The sequence below is a fragment of the Brassica napus genome, chromosome C9 (assembly GCF_020379485.1).
Source record: "Brassica napus cultivar Da-Ae chromosome C9, Da-Ae, whole genome shotgun sequence".
NCBI classification, from domain to species: Eukaryota; Viridiplantae; Streptophyta; class Magnoliopsida; order Brassicales; family Brassicaceae; genus Brassica; species Brassica napus.
Window position 1 is genome coordinate 61,530,873 of NC_063452.1, and position 20,169 is coordinate 61,551,041.

The window sequence follows — 20,169 nt, forward strand, 5'->3', positions numbered from 1 at the left end:
ACAAATTAAAATATATTTTATGGATTCTGGGCTAATTTGATTTCGGATAAAATATGACGCCAAAGACATAAAGTGTTGAAAGTTTTGAGCGACTAATGAAAAGAAAACAAAACTAAGGGACAGGACTCAATTGTTAGAATCCCTAATGTTCGAGGCCATTAGCAATCGCTCAATCTTTCTCAGAACCAAACCTTCTTCTTGTTCAAACTTGATGCTTTGAGCTAAGGTCGTGTACTAAAGCTTCTCACATTCTCTTCTGTCTGAATCACTTGCGTTGGTTTTTGCATGTTGAAGAATGATGTCTGGTGATGGTGATGATGATGATGATGAACTTTCCTCTGGCGGCTCTGGAGACGAAGTACACGTCATTAACGGACACAACAAGCGTATTCCGACAGCACCTTCTGGTGGTTCTGTACCGTCTCGCAGGAGAAACCGCAAGGCTGGTGGTGTTGCCATAGTTGAAGCCATGTTAGAACTCGCAGCAGCTTCCAAAATGAGAGCAGCAGCTTTGACTAAAAAGAACGGTGATAACTTACAAGGTGTTTGAAACAATCTTTGAAACAAACATTTGATATTGTCACTGGTACAAACACTTATCATAATGACATTATTTTAGTTACATTGTTACTAATGTTAAAAAAAAATAGCTAGGCGGTAATTAGGAGCTTTATAGAGGATTATTGATTAGTCGGACGAACGTTTAAACCGTTTAAAAATCCGATTTTGCCACTTAAGCAGACGGCTAGACTCGCCTAGACCGATTTTTAGAACACTTACTGTTACCTTTGGCTATATTTTCAGATTCTTCCACTAGTAGCATCGATTTCGACATAGAACTAGATGAGATGGAACTAGTTGCTGCAGCTGCTGGCTACTTGTACTACCAAAGTCTAGTAAACCAACCTCCGGGAACTTCGCCTTCTACAAGAGGTACATATTTAAAAGACTTGCTACAAGGACCCGTTGAAGATTGCAGAGAAGTGCTTCGGATGGATAAGCGTCTGTTTCACAAACTATCCGACACTTTTAGAGAGAAAGGACTGCTGAGAGATACCATCACTGTTCTGGTGGAAGAGCAGGTTGCTATTTTCTTAAGCATTATAGGTCATAACCAGCGAATCAGAGTTATACAAGAGAGGTTCCACCTCTCTTGTGAAACCATTAGCCGCCATTTCAACAATGTGTTGAAGGCGGTTAAGGCGGTGTCACGCGGTTTTTTTCAGCCACCGGTTTTGGAAACACATGAAGATATAGTCAGTAGCAAAAGGCTTTATCCATATTTCAAGGTAAAGAAAGAACATATCATCATAGAACATGATGCAACAATGTTCTTTAGTTTGATTTGTTTATGGCCTTTCCCCTCAGGATTGTATTGGAGTTATAGATGGCTTGAAGCTTCTTGCTAACCTTCCTATAAAAGACCAGCCTCGGTTTCAGAACAAGAAAGGGATACTTACACAGAACGTGCTTGTAGCTTGCAACTTTGATTTGGAGTTTATATTTGTATGCCCTGGATGGGAAGGCTCCATCAACGATTCACGCATCTTAAGAGCAGTCCTGGATGATCCAAACCAGAACTTCCCTCGACCTCCCAAAGGTATTTTTTAACTTTCTTCTACATACAGAACATCCTTTGAGATTGTTACTACAAGTCCTATAATGACTCTACCTTTGTTTGCCAGGGAAATACTATCTTGTTGACAGAAACTACACAAACACAGAAGGGTTCATTGCTCCATACCAAGGAGCTAGGTACGGTCTCCACGAGTACCGTGGCGCACGCCAGATGCCGCAGAACGCTCATGATCTTTTCAACCATAGGCACATGTGTCTAAGCAACGTTATACAAAGATCAGTCAGCATGCTGAAAACTCGTTTTCCAATCCTGAAATCAGCGCCTCCTTACCATTTTCAAGTCCAGAGAGATCTGATGATTGCGACGTGTGCTCTGCATAATTTCATTAAAAGGGAAGACGGAGTTGGCGACTGGCTCTTTGCTGCTGAAGGTAAAGAAGCTGCTGCTGCAGAGGAGGAATCTCGTGGAGAAGAGGAAGAAGAAGAGCTAGAGTTGCTGCACATGGATTCTACTACCCCTAGGGAGCTTGTTGCTGATTCTCTACGAGACTCCATTGCATTTACTATGTGGGATGACTTCATGAACAAGTGGGAAGAGTGGTAGATTTGTTAACTAAGTGTAATCTTTCTGTTGCGTTTATGTAATAACATGAATGTGCTAATGAGTTTGATTTATGTTTATATTAGTTTTAACAAGAAGTCAAGAACAAAGGGCCATTATTATTTTTTGCTCATTTTTCTTCTGTACTGAAATTGATTGAATTGTTTTTTTTAATCAGCTACTACATCAAGACTTGCATAACATTTCACAATCAGTCAAGGACTATCTCTAATATTGTCAGAGAAAAAGAGCCAACAATATTTTATTTACCAAAAACTCATTTGTTAAACAAAAATCCTTTTTTCTTGCCCTTCTTTCTCTGCAGAGCCTGCAAGAAAATTAGAAAATCAAATGATCAACCAATCGTAAAGCTAATCTTTGTATGATGAGTTTCCCTTATATGGATATCATGAAAAAGATAACTGATTAACTGCCAGAAACATTACCTTCTTAATAAATAATCTGAGGGTGAGCACAATTGTGTCTCTTGAGCTGTCCCAAATAGAACAAAAAAAAAGACAAAAGATTGGCGGTTTAATACAAGAAACCGAGAAGTTGAAATGAAGACTTGGAACGCATTAAACAACTCCACTTAGAAAGTTAACACAAGAAAAATATTCAATGCCTTTAGGTCCAGGTTTAGGCTCATTCAGAGAAAGATATTACTTACCAGCTAAAATCCGTTGCATCATTATGCACCCGAAAGAGATGCTCCACGCCATCACTACCAATAATCACAAAATCCGCAGGCTGTTCAAAGGGAATCGCAACCTAAAAGAACCATAGAAAGGTCATAGCATTAGTTCATCATTTTTTACACTTAGTTACATTCAGTACATAAGCTAACATTATAATGCAGTGAAGATCAAGTTTATAAGAAAAAGGAGAGCACAAGGAAAGGCTCTTACAGTGGTAGAAGAGGAGAACTTTTCTGTAATTACAGGATCGTTACTTGGTTTGATGCTATAGCCTTCTTTCTTGATAGACAAAGTAGCTGCTTCCCATATATCCATATAACCAATCTGTTTCAAAAAAAGGTATCACATAATGAAAAGGGAAAATAAAGGTATATGAAGGAACATTCTAAGAAGCCTAAGAACACATAAAAATTGTAGATGATGAAATACCAGAACTGCCATACCGCATAGTAAACCTTGAACGATGCATGGCTGTTATGAAGATTCTTCTCTATATGACTCTGCATCTCTGGATCTGTGTAAATAAAAAAAGGAATACAATTACCAGATAGCTTCAGAATATTTGGTGTAATGATCCCGGCAGTATCTAAGAATAATAACAGCAAACTGAGCTTAACGAAGAAGCTAGAATTGAGTTTTGGAACAAACCAAAATAAAACAGACATGAGAAACCAAAACTGAATTTTAAACTGACAAGTCTTGTAGCTATAATTTCTTTCACTCTTGAAGGTCAAAACAACAACAGGTTTCTTAGTAGTGCTTCTCGAATTGAAGTTAATAATGGATTGAACAAGCCATGGATTTAGTTTTGTTGAGAATATCAGCGAGCAAGATTTTCATAAGTAAAAAGCATAAACTTACGACATGTAATCTTGCAATTCTCATTGGCAAAGACCTTCACAAGCCCCCCCTAGAATCACAGTAAAGTAAAGAAAAATGAATCGTATGAATCACATGTAAAACTGAACCAGCCAGGTAACAAAATGGTTATCGGGTCTAGCAGATTAATAAAGTCCACAAACATATTTAAACTTATGGTTAATCAAGTAAATTGGAAGTTTTTGAAGTAAATACATATAAGAAAACAAACCTTGCGATTCTTGTCGTCCAAGGGGTGAACTTCAATAGCAAGATATAAATCAACATCATCGGCAGTAACAAGATAATTTGGCTTCTTTGCTCCTATGTTTGGATATTGTCAACAGTTAAGCTCTCTTATCGCCATATTCAATTGCAAGAAAAAAAACGAAATATAATCTTTGAGAAAAAAGTGGTAGGTGAAAAATGTGTACCTTCAATGTAATTCACTGAGCCATCTTCCAGATGCCGCACCCACTGAGATTTTCAAGAATGGAAGAAGATATTTAAGTGCAAGTTGACAAATAAACCCCGGTAAGTAATACAGATTTCTATTTAGCCTGTACCTCAAAATTACATTTTGTCGTTCCATGGATGGAGTGTCCAGAAGCCAGAAGCTCTCGTCCAGGAAAAGGTTCTCCTGATATCTGTAGGTCTGCTATCCCTGGCAACGGATCATCATCTGCAGCTGCAAGGAGTGATTCACAACATTTTAAGACAAAGTGGAAGACAGCGATTGAATTTGGCAAAATGCCACTGTTATTATTAGCCATTACCCTCAGAAAAAGATGAAGTTGGCTCTTCAAGAACTGGGGGCAAATTGGGGTAATTTGAGGGGCTTGGCTCATCAAACCCAGCTGCATAATTCGCATTTTCCGAAGTTTGATTTGTATCTGCTTGTACTTCTGCATATGGATCGTCCATAAATGTATTGCTGAGAGGCTCACGAAACTGAACACGGTTATTTGGTCCATTAGATTCATCTTGATTAAAAGCTGGTTGCAAAGGCATCTGAAAGGCTGGTGATCTACTGGAACAAAGGAGACATTGATCATCAAAATAATTTCAATATTGCAATCAAAAGTATTAATCCACCAATAACTCCATATAGCTTAGCCCAGTCCATTTTTCCCCAAAAACTCACAATATTCCTTATTTTCCACATTCATTAAGAATCACTACTATATCAGCTATCCGGGAATCAACAGAAAATCTAGTGCATTAATACCTCTCAGGACCATCAAGATGGTAATTACTCGCCGCTGGTACACCACGCCCATCTTGGTGATACTGTTCTTGATCTGTCTGATAGAAAGAAACGAATGAATTTTGTATTCAAGTCACTTAAGCACGTCAATATTACGCAGAGGTATACGAACTTACTGAGTATCTCAAAGAAGCACCAACAGGATGATATGGTGACAAAGGCGAAGCATTTGAGTGGTTTACATCCGACTGCCACGGTGCTAATTGGTACTCTGTCTCCTTTAGCTTTGTCTAGTATCAGACAAGGGAAAAGAGTAGAAAGAATCAACTTAGTCTAAATCAGTATGTAATAGCTCCAGCATCAATTGTAAACTGTTAAAAACGCTGAAATTTGACGTCAGCAAATCTCATACCCGCATATCATACCTCAGTCAAAAGAAGCTTCTCCTGCAGATGCCTAAACAGAACCTGAATACGTATGAATATAGATGTAAACATCAATCACAAGTCATCTATGAATTTCAAGCACGGCGAAGTTGAAACTATCAGCAAAATGCAGAGCAACCACCAAACTAAATAGTTTTCAAAGACAGACGATCAAGGAGATCTGAAGTGCAAAACAAAACGACTAACACAAGATAAAACTTTAAAATTTGGAACTAACCTTGACATTGCTAACAATAGACTGAGAATCAGAGATCTGTGGATGCAGCGAATATTCAGATAGAAGACGTAACAAGTACGATACAAATGTAGATCTCTCCTGTTCTGCAGCCTGATAGAGAGAAAAAGGCCGTTACCATTTAGATGTACAAATAGAAGTGAGGTGCTAAAGACAGATCCAACTTTGAGATAGAGTAGAAACAAAGATCAACACAAAAGTATTGTCGCATATCCCAAGATACAAGATGATAATACCTGTAAGGCATATGTCAGGCGAATATTTTCCTCAATAATCTCTTGCCTATAAGAGAGTGCTTTTGATGCAGCATCAACAAGGTCCTGTTGTTGTTGATCAAATGCCTGACACAACAAGAAGGATATATGAACAAGAAGATTCAAGTCGAGAAAGAAAAGTTACAAATTTTTTGTTATAACTAGAAAAAACTTACCACTCGCATGTGCGCAATACGCTTTTCCAAGACATATTTCTCATTGCGTGTTTGAGCTTCCTAAAAACAGGCCAAAAGGTTAGTCAGACAATGTAGCATAAAGTAAACCAAGCATCCCTAAGAAACAAGACATTCACCTTGACAGCATAGTCAGCAAGATATTTTCGTAACCGCACAATCTCTTGTTCCTGTTCGTTGACCTTGTGAATAAGCTCCTGGATACTTGCATGGTCAGGGAAACATTTTTCTAACTTTCACTAGAAAAACAAGACTTAGTAAGAGTGACTTAAACCTGCTTCCATGCACTCCCCGAATTATTTACTTCACCTACTGGCATCAACTCATGAGTAGACGAAACGATGTGCGAGTCACGTTCTCCTTCCAATCTAACAAAGGAAAATCAGACACTGAATTAAAAGAACACAAGAGTGTTGATGCAAATATGACTGAACCACGAGATTAACAATAAAACTGCAACAGCAGAAGGCCAGTATCAGTTAGAGATTAAGGTACCTCATAGGAGATAGTGATATTGTAGACGGCGTAGAAGACAACTGAGAGGCTCCCCTTGCGATGCCATTAGTCACGATTCCATCAGAACGGTCTTCAAAACGATTACTCACAGTAGCTTCCTCTCCATTAGGCTGGTGAACAACTAGCATACCTGATGAACCAGCACCTGGAGCACTGACCACGCCCTTCCTCCGATCAACTGACTGGTGCAACGGAGAAGATCCAGCGGAGTGAGATGCTTGGGGCGTGGTTTCACCTGATTTCTAAGAAAGATAGAGAACCAAAAAAAACAAACTAGCATAAAAAAAAACATATACTTTCCAAATCTGGTCAAAACACCCTAATGTCAACAGAGATCTAAGGAAAATACCCTTGAGATTCACTAGGGACCATGAGGATTCAAGTAACTTACATATTTGGCAAGCTCGAGATATCTTCTCTGAAGTTCAGACTTTAAGAGGTTATTCTCCTCCACCTAAGCAGAGCAATATACACACAAAACACACTCAGAGAGAGACGCTCAAGATTTTCACCAATTTAAAAAAAAAAAAATCCATTTAGAGTATATGTTGTTGCTCCAAAGTAAGTAATCAGATCGAAACCATTCACTATGCAGTAGCAGTAAATGCAAAGGAGCCGAGAAGTTCCTAAACGGATCTAGAACTCAAAAACTTCAATTCTATTTTTGCAGCTACATAACTAAGCCCTAAGTAAAGTTACACAAAGCCTGATTATGTAAAGTAGTAAAAGTTCAGATAAAAGCCACAAAGACCTGTTGCTTGATTGTGGCTTCGGCAGCTTCAACAGCTTTGATGACCTGGAACAAGCTATCGTTTTCATTGGAAGATTCTCTGAGACCCACTCCTGAGAACTTCTCGACGAGTCTCTCCTCGTGCCCGTTGTCCATCGTGAAATCGAAACTTGAGCAATCTCAAATTCTCATCTAACCAATCAACATTTAGCTCTCGCTGTTACAGATTTCAACAGGTGTATGAGAGAGAGAGAGAGAGAGAGAGAGAGAGAGAGAGAGAGAGAGAGAGATTAAAATAGAAAAAAATAAAAAATGAGAAATTGAATTGAAAAAGGAATGGTATGATGAGGATGAGTCGCGAATCATACGAAAATGGAGAGAACTATATAAAAGGTTCTTCTTCTTCTTCGCAAGCTCTCTCTGGGTTTTTTCGAGTTGTGACCTCGGAGAAATTGGGTTTTTTTTTCTCGTTTTTATTTTCTTTCTAATTTATTAAAATTGTTTTTTCTCTCTTTAACACTGTTTATTACAATATTCAATATCCAGCAGCACTCATTAATTTATTTATTATCATACGAAAGTTTTGTTTTTGTTATTTCTGCAGTTATAGACTTATAGTAACTTTTATACTATTTTAAACTTGGCAACTTTTGTAATTTTAGTAACCTTAATTAAACTAGTCAAGGTCGTATTCTTCTTCACTCGTCAGTATTAGGAAAAAAAATACAAAATACATTTCATGTGAATTTCCCTATATAGTATGAGAATATATTATGCAAGACTAAGGAAGTCATTGCAACTTCTCTCACAAACATTGATTTAATTTTCCATAAATCCCATATTTGTGTTTCAGGCTTTTTGCCAACATTATAAATATAGGACAAGAATCTTGAAGCAATGATTTTGAAAAAAACAAACTCTCATTGAAGAATGGGTTGGTAAAGCTTCACACCCTTTTTCTTTATTTGCTGTTTATATAAAAGGAGGAGCAACCCTAATGCAATCTAAAGAGAATAAAAAGATAACTGAAACCACTTTCACTGAATCTAGTCTTCAGCTAAAAACTGGAAGAAGTAACATCGGTTAGTAAAACTGCAGATTCCAGGCTCTGCCCCCCAACATCCAGACGGACATTGAAGTTGTTGAAGAAGTGGTCTGCGTCGTTCCAAGCTTTGAGTTGTGCTAGAGAGAAAGGTTCGTGTATATCAATCACCATGAGGATCTTTGTATAACCAGTATGCATTCTCTTTGTCAGCCCTAGGGTCTAGAGTCTCTATTATCTCTGATGGGTTTTTTGGTTGAGATTGAGATCCATTGTTATGATTATTAATTACTGGTATGCTTGACTGAGGCTCAGAAACTTCAGAATCTGATGGAAACCCATGAAGTTGATAGCATGTCTTCTCTTCATGACCAATACGACCACAATAGGTGCAAGTGAAAACGTGACTCAGAAAACTAAAGTTGTGGATAAGGATGCATATATTCATTGTCTCAGACGAGTATATATAGTTACAAGTAGAAACTAGGAGTTTTCAATCCGGATATCGGTTCGATTTTGGTTCGGTTTTTTTTGGTTTTTGGTATTTCGGTTAGTAAAATATAACTACCATTCTAAATCCATATTTATTTTGGTTCGGTTCGGTTTATATACCGTCGGTTTTTGGTTTATTCGATTTTATACTAAAAAACATAATTATTTTGTTTGAGATCATATTATATGAATTTTAGAGTCATATTGTCAACACAATCATTTATTAAAAATATATTACATGTTCAAATAAATGAACAAAAAAGTAAAAATGTTTCTATCAATTTTGAAGAACAACACATTCATCATAATTTTTTTCATAAAAAGTGATCACCAATTGAAACCATAATCTGATATAATTAAATTTTCTTTTAAACTATATCATATTACTAAAGGTAAATGTCCCGTTTACTTGCCTTTTCTTTTTGCTGTCACTCACCCATTTACTTGACTAAGAGCTTTTCCAATGGTGCATCAAAATGAGAGAAAACATCAAAAAATGAGAGAAATCCATCTCCAATGGTACTTCATTTTGAAGGAAAAAATGAGGATATGAACATTATTCCCTCAAATTTGAGGGAACACTATTCACAAACTCATTTTGATGTCAAATTTTTTTATTTACATAATAGTCCTTTAGTTTTGACAATCTTTATTTTATGCATAAACAAAACATTAATATTAAACATAATTTTTATAACTTTATATCCAATATGTATATACTGATTAAACTTTTTAAAATATAATTACTAATAATTTGTTATTAAAATATAACTTATAATTTTATAAATTATAATATATAATTAAAAGAAAATAAAATAGAAAACAATACCATCGAGATACATAACTAATACAAAGTGGAAAAAATATAATAATAGTACTGTTTAAGTAAAACTCTACTATTATTTTGTATGTTGTTATGTAACTTTATTAATGTAATAAATATTTGTTTCTTATAAGTTAAAGTTTGGTTAATTGTAGAATTTAAAAATAAATGAGTATAGTCTAAAATCTTATAAAATAAATGGTGTTATTTGCAATAAAAAAAAGTTAAAAAATGAATATAATAAAAATTGAGGGAGAAAATGAGAGGAACCATTGGAGCAAATCACAACCTCATTTTGAGTTTAAATCATTTTGAGAAAAAAACGAGGGAAACCATTGGTGAGAGAAAAAATGAGAGAAACCATTGGAGATGTTCTAATCACACACTATTTTGATACACTCATACACATATGTATATAAATAATGTCCACATACACTCTTCTTTTCAATACTTAATATGATCCACATAGCACTTAATCTTATCAACATAGTAAGCCTAAACGGCGCCTAAGCTTTGGCGAAAACGATAATGCATTTCTTCCACACTCATAAAAGTCACATCGTCTTGTGACTTGCACAAATCACCCATGAGAGACAAGGATCCTGTTTGCTCATCAAAGACACTTTTAATGATAGCTTTGCGTTCAAGTTGCTCACCGAAACCACTCCTAGCCAATCCCTTGAAAACTATGTAGAGGACTGAACTCTTAGCCTTGAGCGGAGGCTCATCATAGATAGTTTCTATAACCACTTTCACAATCTCCAACTTAGATAGATACTCCTGCAAAAACAACAACAAATTTTTTTTTTTAAAAGCGTCATGTTAATAAGTATCATAAAATAAGTGCATTGATATGCAAAAACAAAGGAAAAAAAAAACAATACTTGCATCTGAAATCCTCCGATCTTTTGTATAAACAGTAAGCTCCAGGTACAAACGAATCCAGGGATTGCTCCTCAACTTTGATATCTCCACCTGCATGATTAACAAAGACATATTTTTACACTTGTTTCTTATTTGATGATCATAAGCAAAACAGGGGAAACCATTTTTACCGAGCAAAAGCGTTCGCTAGCATCAAAAACACCATCATCTGAGGGCCAACCAGGGAATCCATAAACCGGCTGGGGTAGACAAAATCCATCGGTACTCTCTCCTATGAATGTAAATGAGATTAATTAATACTTAAAACCCAACTTGTATATTTATAAGAAGGAAATAAAACGAAGAGAACAATGCAACACAGATCAATCACTCTTAGTTAAGAAGAAGGCAAAACTTAAATCAATCTTTGTTACCTTTAATTCTAGCAGTAGTGCAAGTCGCATCCAAAAGTCCATATCGGTTTTCATCCACCCGAACCTGAAAAATTTGCATGGGACGACCGGCAACTGTATCGCGTGCAGCCAAGGTTATGAGGAAAGAGCAAGCACCAACGCTCCTCATGTTGAATTTGATTAGAGCATCTAGCTCAAAGTTTGTACCCTGAAAAACAAATAAATTTGTGATAACATATACACAATATGTATTGTTCAGATACCAAAAAAATACCTCTTTTATATTGTAGCGATGAAGACCCAATTTCGCATAACGTTTGACCAAAGGACGATAGGGATATGTAAAGGTCGAGAGACCTTGATAGCTAAAAGGCATTAATCCGGAACCACGGATGCCTTCTATGTCGAAACCCTAGAGAGAACAAAAAAAAAAAAAAAAACATCTATAACAATCAGATCAAACTTGTAAACAGATAAAATTAAAGAGATGAAATAATTACATACATCGTTTCGTTCATTCTCCTCGTCAAATCTGGTTATCGAGAGTGACGGTTGATTGTTTTCTGATGATCGAATAAGTTGACGGAAATTTGTGATGGGCCCATGAACATATACATCGGATTCATTCGCTCGACGCCGGAACTCATACAGCGGACGTAAATACTCATCCTCCTCGTCAAATCTGGTTGATTGTTGATTGATTTTTGACGATCGAGGAAACATCGTTAGAAATCAATATCAAAACCCTTATTTTTTTTTTATTGTTATCTCTCTCTCTCTCTCTCTCGCTAAATAGAAGAACCTTAACCACGCCGCTTGGATTTTCCTTTTCTTTAATATGGCTTTTATTTTAGACCGACGTTTATCACAAAAGGAAACAAACTGAGTTTCCTTTTCCTTTTCGGTTTAGCCCATGATTCTTATTGGGCTGTGTTAAAGTTGGAGCCCATCACATATTTTTAATTTAGGTATTTTCCCTTCAATTTTTGATAATTATCTTTGTTAGTTATTTTTACGTTAATTTTTATAATCAATGAAACATTAAGTAAATCTTATTATATACAAGTTTGTTTCTTCAAAGTTGATAATTAACACCATTGTGACACATGACAATTATATATTTAAAATTCTGATATGCGTTAAACCATCTTCTAATTAAAAATATATAATTAGATAATAACAAAAACTCGAATTGTGAAAAAGTAACTATAAATATTATTTAATAATAATTTTTCTTTTTAAAAATATTAAGAAAGTAATTATATGATATTGATTTTCTTTTTAATATATCGACATGTGTTAAAATCTCTCAAAATTAAATATATATATGCTAAGATAATAAATACGAAAATTTAATAATATTTAATAATATTTTCAAAAGTTATTTAATAGTAGCTGTTTCTAGAAAATTTCATTTTCACAAATCCTAAAAATAATATATTTAATATTATTTTCCCTTTTCTAAAATCCTTAAGAAAAGATAATTGTAAAATATAATTTTTTTTTGTGAGCATTGTAAAACATTATAGTAATTTTGCTTTTAAAATTGTGACGTATATTAAAATCTCTCATGATTAAATATATACATATATATATATATATGCTAAGATAATAAATACGAAATTTTAAAATTATTTTATAGAAAGAATTAATTTCAAATGTTATTTAATAGTATCTGTTTCTAGAAAATTTCCTTTTTACAAATCCTAAAAAAAAATATTTGTAAAATAATATATTTAATATTAGTTTCCCTTTTCTAAAATTCAAAAGAAAAGATCATTGTAAAATATGAATTTTTTCAGCTTTGTAAAATATGATAGTAATTTTGCTTTTAAAATTGTGACGTATATTAAAACCTCTCATGATTAAATATATATATATATATATATATATATGCTAAGATAATAAATACAAATTTGAAAATGATTTAATAGAAAGAATTAATTTCAAAATTTATTTAATAGTAGCTGTTTCTAGAAAATTTTCTTTTTACAAATCCTAAAACAAATATTTGTAAAATAACATACTTAATATTAATTTCCCTTTTCTAAAATCCAAAAAAAAAAAGATAATTGTAAAATATATATTTTTGTCAGCATTGTAAAATATGATAGTTATTTTTCTTTTAAAATTGTGATGTATATTAAAATATCTGATGGTTAATAAATGTATAAGATAAGATAATAAAAAATAATTTTAAAAAAAGAAGTAAGTTTAAAATTACTTGATAGTATTTTTTACTAAATTTGATTATTTTTAAAAAAATTAAACAAAAAGTATTTGTAAAATAATCTATCTAATAATAATTTTCATTTTCTAAAATACTACAGAAATGATAACTATAAAAACTATTTGATAGTAATTGTCCTTTTCTAAAATTGTAAACATAGGAAAATTGTAAAAGAGTGTTTAATAGTAATTTTCCTTTCTTCAAATCCTAAACAAAAAAAATGTAGAATAATTCTGTCAAAAAAAATGTAGAATAATTATTACAGTATTTTTATGAATAATCAACTTTCCTAATTAAATATTTAATTTTATGTTTAAAAATCGTAAACCAAAAAGAAAAACAATTATTCACATCGTATTTTGGATTAATCTCTCTCATATTTGGTCAGCAAACATAATAAGAGGAGAAGAAAAATAGTAGGTGAGTTCTTCTTCATGTTCTTTCATATCTTTGTGTGATTTTTTTTTGTCACATGTTGACGAAATAACTAGGTTTCCTGATCGTCACATGTTTTTCTTCTTAAACTGATGTTGATTTTTTTTGTCATAATTGTCGTGCTGCTGTATGTTAGTTATTGCCACAATTCTACTTTGGCGTTTGTACATATATCCAAATAGATGTTATGCAGTTATGTTGTTGTACAAAAATTAATGTGACTATTATGCTTATATGTGTTTGTTCTTATCGGAAATATAAATTGGTTCTACTGTTGTAGCTAAGTTAATGTTAATGTCAAATTATTTATGAATAATTGACTTTTATATTTAGGTGAGTTTTTCTTTATGTATTTTCACATCTAAACTGATGTTCACATAATTTACTTTCTGAGATAGACAACAATTTTTTCTTGCAAAACAATGCAGCTTCTATTGAATGCACTACAACGTCTATATAGACAAGAATTATCTCATCTAAAAAGCAATGTTTACTCCCTAGAATAAGGAATGAAATGGTTGGTAAAGTGAATAATATGTTAATTTGCTTAGACGGTGAACAAAAAAAATATTTGTGTTCTGATAGTATAGGTAACGACAAAGAAGAAATTACAAATCAGCATATTCTGTATCCCCCAGATTTTTAAGTACGTTAAAATTTTCACGGATTCCAAATCACCAAATTGATCTCAAAATAGATGTTCCAGTAATGTTATTAAGACATTTAAATCAACAAAAAGAAATAATACTAATAACCAGCCTAGACAACATGATTACGGAAGCAGAAATCCCAACTGATAATCAACAGATTCTTATTCCCAAAATAAGTCTCACACCAACAGATGCAAGATGGTCTCTCATGGACAATTGTATGCTTCACTATCAAAGAGTCACTACAATTGCATGACTTCAACATTCTTAAAGTAGACACAAAAAATATCTACAATAGTATTCTACAAAATATTGTATATCAAGAAATTTTCAATAATATAGGATATATAGAAAAAGTTTATAGTTACACTATTGATTCTAAGGTAGGGTAGCATGATACAAAATTGATGTTTATCAAGCAATATATTTTATATTTAGCTGAATATCTATCATACATATTTATTGGTGTCGTCTAACATCAATTTTGAATTTTTTTTTTTAATTTTCTTACACAATATAAATAATATAGATAGTTTACACCAATCCTATATGTTTCAACTAGCTACAATATTAAAAATAATTTAAAGTGAATTATTTGAAGAAAAAAAATTAATATACTATTTTAAAACACCATGATTATTGAAGTAGAAATACTAATCAAAATTTATGTAGGAAAACTGATTCCTATATTAAAATAAGTCTTATATCAATATATACTAAAAAATTCAAAAACTAATGTGAAAAATATTTTTATTCTTTTTATGTTTTTTGTAAAGTTCAAACATCAAATAAAACCCGTGCAAAGCACGGATCCATATCTAGTTATATATAATTTTCACTTTTAAAGTTTATCTTCTTATATTGATTTATATTTTATTTTGAAATAAACAATTTTGGTAATATTAGCACTTTTAGAAATAAAAAATAAAATTTATTTGGCATAATTTTGGTATTTTAAAATAATATGTGGATTTTTTTCAATAATTTATAACATTTATTTGTGAATATTTTACATTATCATATAACCATAACGTGTTTTAAATTTAGGGAGGGTTATTGGTTTAAAAATTCTAAGTGAATCATATTTCTCCAATTATTAGCATACTCTCATTGTTGAGATTCAAGAATACCTACTTCTTCGGTTCCTACTTCTCCATTTTCTTCTTCTTCTTCACTGTTTTCATTGATCACTTCTTGTGGAAAAATATCTGATTGACACTCTTTACGTAAAAAGTTATGCAATCCAACATATGCCAAAACTAATTCCGCTTGTGTCTTAAAAGAGAAGTAGATAGATATTTAACAGTTAGAAACCGAGATTTGAAGATACCAAATATTCTTTCAATCACATTTTTTAAAGACACATGCCGCAAATTGAATAACTGGTTCTAGTTGCTGGGATCACGAAATTCGCCCTTAAATTCTTGTAGATGATAACGAGTACTTCTAAATGGAGCAAAAACTTTGGATGGTCGGCAAACCCACAGTCTGCTAAATAAAATTTTACTGCATATTTTAAACATCACAAGATCAGTGAGCATTGTAAAACATGATAGTAATTTTGCTTTTAAAATTGTGACGTATATTAAAATCTCTCATGATTAAATATATATATATATATATATATATATATATGCTAAGATAATAAATACGAAATTTTAAAATTATTTTATAGAAATAATTAATTTCAAATGTTATTTAATGGTATCTGTTTCTAGAAAATTTCCTCAAAATCTGATTCGAAAGCCAAAAAATACGTAATTTTTTATCAAAATGTGATCTTTTTAAATGAAATTTTACCTAAAATCTGAAACTATAACAAAAATCTAAACTTGAAAATTAAAAATTATCCGTAATTTCAAAAACATATTCAAAATATAAAAATATACCTAATAAATAAAAACTATTTTAGATACTTTGGATACTCGATTGGATCTCTAATAAGATCTGGACTCGATAAAAACTTGCGGGTTCAAAAACTACCCAATAGATACTTTGTCATGGATCCATACATGGATCCATACAAAAGTCAAACCTATAAACTAATTCATAAATTATACAAATTTTAAAATTTTCTCATCGATATAATACGATTTTCTAACATAATAATGTACAACATCACTAAATACTATTTCATATCAAAATTTGTGTATCATCCAAATAATCCGCGCTTTCGAAGCGCGGATCAAAATCTAGTAAAACTTAAAAGTATATCTAGATCTCTAATATTTACATTTTGTTGTTTAATATATCAAAATAAATTGAATAAAAGTTTGAAGAACGTGAAAACAAAATTTTTAATAATTTGGAAGCTAAACGTATAGAACATAATACACAAATATCAAAACTAAATAACATATTCCCTCTATTTCTTAATGTTACATATTCTAGATTTTTCACACATTTTAATAAAACACATTAAATTTACATATTTTTTTGTGTTTATCTTTGTTTCATAATTTTAAACCAATAACAATTCAGTAAATGTAATTAAGTTTTTTGAAATTTGCAATTAGTTAATAAAACGTGTCTTGAAAATGTAAAAAATGGATCTTTTTAAAACAAATTTTTTTCCTAAAATATGTAATTTTAAAGAATAGAAGAAGTATTAATCTACAACATGAACACAAAAAACCAAGTTGATAACATTACAAGAAATTAGAATATATAAGAATAAAAAACAAATATTCGTGCTGGCGCTCAAATTAAGCTCTGCAAAGTACAAGAAGAAGAAAAAAACCAAAAACCCACAAATGAGGCTAAACCAAAAACTCATAAACCAAACCAAAATAGATTCCATCGAAGTCAATAACGACTCGATTCCATGCATTCTTTTATGGAGCAAAGGACATGTGTCCATCATGCGAACCACCACTGCACTTCGTCAACAAGGACATCTCCGGCGAACGAAGATCTAATCAGAAAAATCCCGATAAAAGAATCTCGCCGTCGACGACATCAGAATTTGAAGGCGCTATTATCTACAACTTCGGTTATAACGCTTGAGCTCCATCATCAATCAAACTATGATCAAAACCACCAAGCGACCCAGAACCGAAGCTAAAGATTCTTGAAAGCGCAACCCAACAAACAATTTTCAACGAGGGGGTTCAGTTAAATCATACATCTGACAGACGCGCGGATTCATCAAAATAAGATTGAACTTGTTTGTTTTTTGTATAATTTTTGAAGACACTGATGTGATTAAAAATACAAGCAAACATGTTTTAGATTAATCTCTCACGACTTTGGATTTCTTCTTGGAAGATTTATCACCAGACGTAACGGCAATGTACTCCTCTGCATTCACTTTCTCTTGAGTCTTCTTCTGCTTCTTCAACTCTTTTGTCTTGCTCTGTCACAACCACAAATCATCAACAACAATAAACAACTCAGTTTCAATCCCCTTGATTTGAACCATTTGAACGGAGCAGCAAGATAAACAAATTTCATTACCTTTAAGGATTGTGTTAACTCGGTTAGATCTTTCTTCCCCTCCTCGTATTTGTTTGAGTTGTTGCTGCTCTGCACAGGTTCCTGCAATAACCAGTCCAAGGAGTAGTGTTAGAGACTATTAGTACAAAAAAAAACAGAGACACATGATTCAATATTTTGTCAACAAAAACAGAAGAGAGACCTCAGGTGGGACGAACGAGGCATCTCTCATTCTTTTCTTCTCTATAGTCTTCTCTGTCTGCTTCTCTTGCTTCTCCTGCCACTTCTTCTCTGACTTCTTGTTTTCATTCAGGAAGTATTCTCCAGACTCCAATTGCTTATCAACCTGGAAAACAATCATACAACAAGGTCAAAACTATGCATTACCATAACCTGAGAAGAAAACTAAAGGATTTGCAGGAAAAATAAAACCAAAAGGTGATGGCCACGGCCACAATCATCAAAAGCTGAAACTAGAAGATTCTTGCCTTGCTAGGCGGTTGAGGAGGAGGGAATGGTGTGTATTCCTTCTTCTCCTTGCTCTTGGGCTTCTTTTGCTGAACATTACTCCTGAGAAATCAAAATAAATAGATGGGCTCAAGAGTTAATGCAATGTCACCCGATTCAATGGTCAATATTAGTAAGAAAGAAGGCCCGTACTTCCTGAACTTAGGAAGAAACCTATCCCAGCTTTCCGTTGCAAGCGCTGGATCCTTTGCTAGTTCCCTTCTCATCATGAGATCCTGCATAGCCAAGTGTGGAAGCATATGAACAAATTTGACATATAGTCTAAATAGAACAAACAATAACAGAGAAACATTTCATTCACACCTTTATCTGGTATACAGGATGTAATTCATTACGCATACCCTGTTCCACAACCCTTCGGACTTGTTTTAGACCTTTAAAAGAACCCATTGCAGCTACAGTACTTCCCTGTTAGATGCAGATCAACCCCAAGGAACCACGAGAATATTAAAAAACCCCAACGAGAAACTTATCAAACAAGCGAGGCACTTGCAAAAAAACACACACACAAATTACCTGAACTAGAATGTAACAGTCGGTTAATATCTCCATCGCCTGCAAGCAACCATAATCATTAAGCCTCTCAAACCCAAACAAAAAATGTTCGGCAAGTATTCAGGAGTCAACATAAGAATGCAATAGAAACACACAACTTCCTAAGCATTACACTACTAGCATCACTAAGACTATCCGTAAACAGGACTCAGAACCAGACAGATCACACACCTTCAAGGTAGAAGAATTAGGACCCACAAGCCGCTGCCTTCTTTTCACAAACCTTTCCTGAAAAAAATCGTCTATATTAGGATCCGTTGACAATGCATGCCAGATGAACACTGAAAATTACACTTTTCACCACATGCTGAAGTAACTTAACAGGAAGTCGCCAAGTGTTCCATGTTTATACTAGAGTTAATGCCATTCATTTTCTTTAGACATAACAAAATGTAAGCTAAGTACCGAGTAACAATCCAACTCAGATATTATACTTAGTCTCTCGCATCTATCGTAACAATCCCTGAAACTAAGATCTACCTTTGTACCTTATTCCGAACCAAGCTTCCAATCTTGATGATATCACATTGCACTTCATCTTCCAGAATCTTGATTGCCTGCAATGTAAAATTAAAAAAAAATCCATTAAGAAGCTTAACCAAATCGATTCTAGCTAAGCACATGAAGTGTGGCACAAGAAAATTACCTGAGGAGCAGGAACACTTCTCGAAAGAAGCTTAATCAAATCCCTAGCTTTGACAATGATATACGGATCTCTCGTCTTCCTCGTCGTCGAAACAGTCATAGATCCTTCAACCTAACATCACAATCACCAAATCCCCAAACAGATTAACCGAAAAAAAACCCTAGAAAATGGCCAAATCAACAACGACAAAAAAAACATTAATTCACCAGGTTGAGTTTGCAAGCGACGCCGTATTGCTTGAGAGCGGATTCGATCGTGGGCCAAGAATCCTGAAGATACTTCTCTCTGTACTGAGGGAAGAGCGTGGAGAATGAGCTGACTTCGAGCATGCCCGTCGGATTCCACGCCGGATCGAACTTCTCGACTTTCCAACGGTCGATGTTTGGGTCGTCGTCCCACGGCTTCGGCTTGTCGTGTTTGCCTTTGTATCTCGGCTTTTTCTCCGGGCTCTGGTTCTCGTGCTGAAGCTCCTCCACATCCGCCATTGACGCTGTTATCAGTTAGAACTCTCTAGAGACGCGGCGTGGCAAAAGGCTTTGATTTATAGTAGGGTTTTTCGGGGAAAATAGTAATTAATGGGATGAATACGAAATTAAACCGGACCGAATTGAACCGGAGTGTTTTTGGCGCCGTAAGTGGTAGTTAGCGGTTATTTTATCCCAAAGTTGCTAAACCGGAGTATCTAAAACTTTTATAACTGATTCAAAACTCAAATGTTTAGTTTAGCCCTGCGATTTCT

The 20,169-nt window shown here is 33.6% G+C and overlaps 4 protein-coding genes across 7 annotated transcripts; 1 reads left to right on the plus strand and 3 right to left on the minus strand.

Moving 5' to 3' along the window:
* The first annotated feature begins 21 nt into the window (after nt 1-21).
* LOC106406246 (putative nuclease HARBI1) lies at nt 22-2,363 on the plus strand. Its single transcript, XM_013846870.3, has 4 exons — nt 22-542; nt 805-1,289; nt 1,369-1,600; nt 1,686-2,363. Exons 1-4 carry the CDS (start codon nt 296-298, stop codon nt 2,180-2,182), a joined length of 1,461 nt encoding a protein of 486 aa, XP_013702324.1. The 5' UTR covers nt 22-295; the 3' UTR covers nt 2,183-2,363.
* Nucleotides 2,322-7,790, minus strand: LOC106406244. Of its 3 annotated transcripts, none has more exons than XM_013846869.3 (21): nt 7,339-7,790; nt 6,979-7,041; nt 6,567-6,829; nt 6,346-6,439; nt 6,191-6,268; nt 6,054-6,113; nt 5,860-5,964; nt 5,606-5,716; nt 5,368-5,409; nt 5,119-5,232; nt 4,964-5,040; nt 4,512-4,765; nt 4,302-4,423; nt 4,170-4,212; nt 3,968-4,059; nt 3,739-3,787; nt 3,333-3,391; nt 3,088-3,201; nt 2,850-2,950; nt 2,626-2,671; nt 2,322-2,507 (listed from the first exon to the last, which is right to left on the minus strand). In XM_013846869.3, the coding sequence occupies exons 1-21, from the start codon at nt 7,471-7,473 to the stop codon at nt 2,457-2,459; spliced, it is 2,073 nt and encodes a 690-aa protein (XP_013702323.1). In that variant the 5' UTR covers nt 7,474-7,790; the 3' UTR covers nt 2,322-2,456. The 3 variants fall into 3 exon arrangements, with proteins under 3 accessions (XP_013702323.1, XP_013702320.1, XP_013702322.1); XM_013846866.3 differs by having other exon boundaries at nt 3,321-3,391; nt 7,339-7,789; XM_013846868.3 differs by having other exon boundaries at nt 3,321-3,391; nt 4,512-4,762; nt 7,339-7,788.
* A 2,223-nt stretch (nt 7,791-10,013) lies between these two features.
* LOC106406800 (UPF0725 protein At1g02770) lies at nt 10,014-11,786 on the minus strand. 2 transcript variants are annotated; one of them, XM_013847535.3, is made up of 6 exons: nt 11,456-11,786; nt 11,226-11,363; nt 10,973-11,159; nt 10,730-10,830; nt 10,563-10,649; nt 10,014-10,454 (listed from the first exon to the last, which is right to left on the minus strand). In XM_013847535.3, the coding sequence occupies exons 1-6, from the start codon at nt 11,672-11,674 to the stop codon at nt 10,170-10,172; spliced, it is 1,017 nt and encodes a 338-aa protein (XP_013702989.1). In that variant the 5' UTR covers nt 11,675-11,786; the 3' UTR covers nt 10,014-10,169. The 2 variants fall into 2 exon arrangements, with proteins under 2 accessions (XP_013702989.1, XP_013702990.1); XM_013847536.3 differs by having other exon boundaries at nt 10,559-10,649; nt 11,456-11,784.
* Nucleotides 11,787-17,409: 5,623 nt separating this feature from the next.
* LOC106402490 (KRR1 small subunit processome component homolog) lies at nt 17,410-19,970 on the minus strand. Its single transcript, XM_048767158.1, has 11 exons — nt 19,637-19,970; nt 19,431-19,541; nt 19,273-19,341; nt 18,956-19,012; nt 18,746-18,784; nt 18,533-18,637; nt 18,362-18,444; nt 18,190-18,271; nt 17,904-18,047; nt 17,723-17,803; nt 17,410-17,621 (listed from the first exon to the last, which is right to left on the minus strand). The coding sequence occupies exons 1-11, from the start codon at nt 19,913-19,915 to the stop codon at nt 17,499-17,501; spliced, it is 1,173 nt and encodes a 390-aa protein (XP_048623115.1). The 5' UTR covers nt 19,916-19,970; the 3' UTR covers nt 17,410-17,498.
* Between the last annotated feature and the right edge of the window lie 199 nt (nt 19,971-20,169).

Coding starts and splice junctions, on each gene's coding strand:
- LOC106406246 (XM_013846870.3), top strand. CDS start 296: ATGATGTCTGGTGATGGTGATGATGATGATGATGAACTTTCCTCTGGC. Junction 1,290..1,368: donor GGCTTTATCCATATTTCAAG/GTAAAGAAAGAA, acceptor CTTTCCCCTCAG/GATTGTATTGGAGTTATAGA. Junction 1,601..1,685: donor CTTCCCTCGACCTCCCAAAG/GTATTTTTTAAC, acceptor TTTGTTTGCCAG/GGAAATACTATCTTGTTGAC.
- LOC106406244 (XM_013846866.3), bottom strand. CDS start 7,473: ATGGACAACGGGCACGAGGAGAGACTCGTCGAGAAGTTCTCAGGAGTG. Junction 3,788..3,967: donor TGGACGACAAGAATCGCAAG/GTTTGTTTTCTT, acceptor CTGTGATTCTAG/GGGGGGCTTGTGAAGGTCTT. Junction 2,508..2,625: donor TCAGATTATTTATTAAGAAG/GTAATGTTTCTG, acceptor ATTTTCTTGCAG/GCTCTGCAGAGAAAGAAGGG.
- LOC106406800 (XM_013847535.3), bottom strand. CDS start 11,674: ATGTTTCCTCGATCGTCAAAAATCAATCAACAATCAACCAGATTTGAC. Junction 11,160..11,225: donor ATCGCTACAATATAAAAGAG/GTATTTTTTTGG, acceptor TTTGTTTTTCAG/GGTACAAACTTTGAGCTAGA. Junction 10,650..10,729: donor CTAGCGAACGCTTTTGCTCG/GTAAAAATGGTT, acceptor TTAATCATGCAG/GTGGAGATATCAAAGTTGAG.
- LOC106402490 (XM_048767158.1), bottom strand. CDS start 19,915: ATGGCGGATGTGGAGGAGCTTCAGCACGAGAACCAGAGCCCGGAGAAA. Junction 19,013..19,272: donor GAAGCTTGGTTCGGAATAAG/GTACAAAGGTAG, acceptor GATTTTTTTCAG/GAAAGGTTTGTGAAAAGAAG. Junction 18,445..18,532: donor ATCCTGTATACCAGATAAAG/GTGTGAATGAAA, acceptor TTGGCTATGCAG/GATCTCATGATGAGAAGGGA.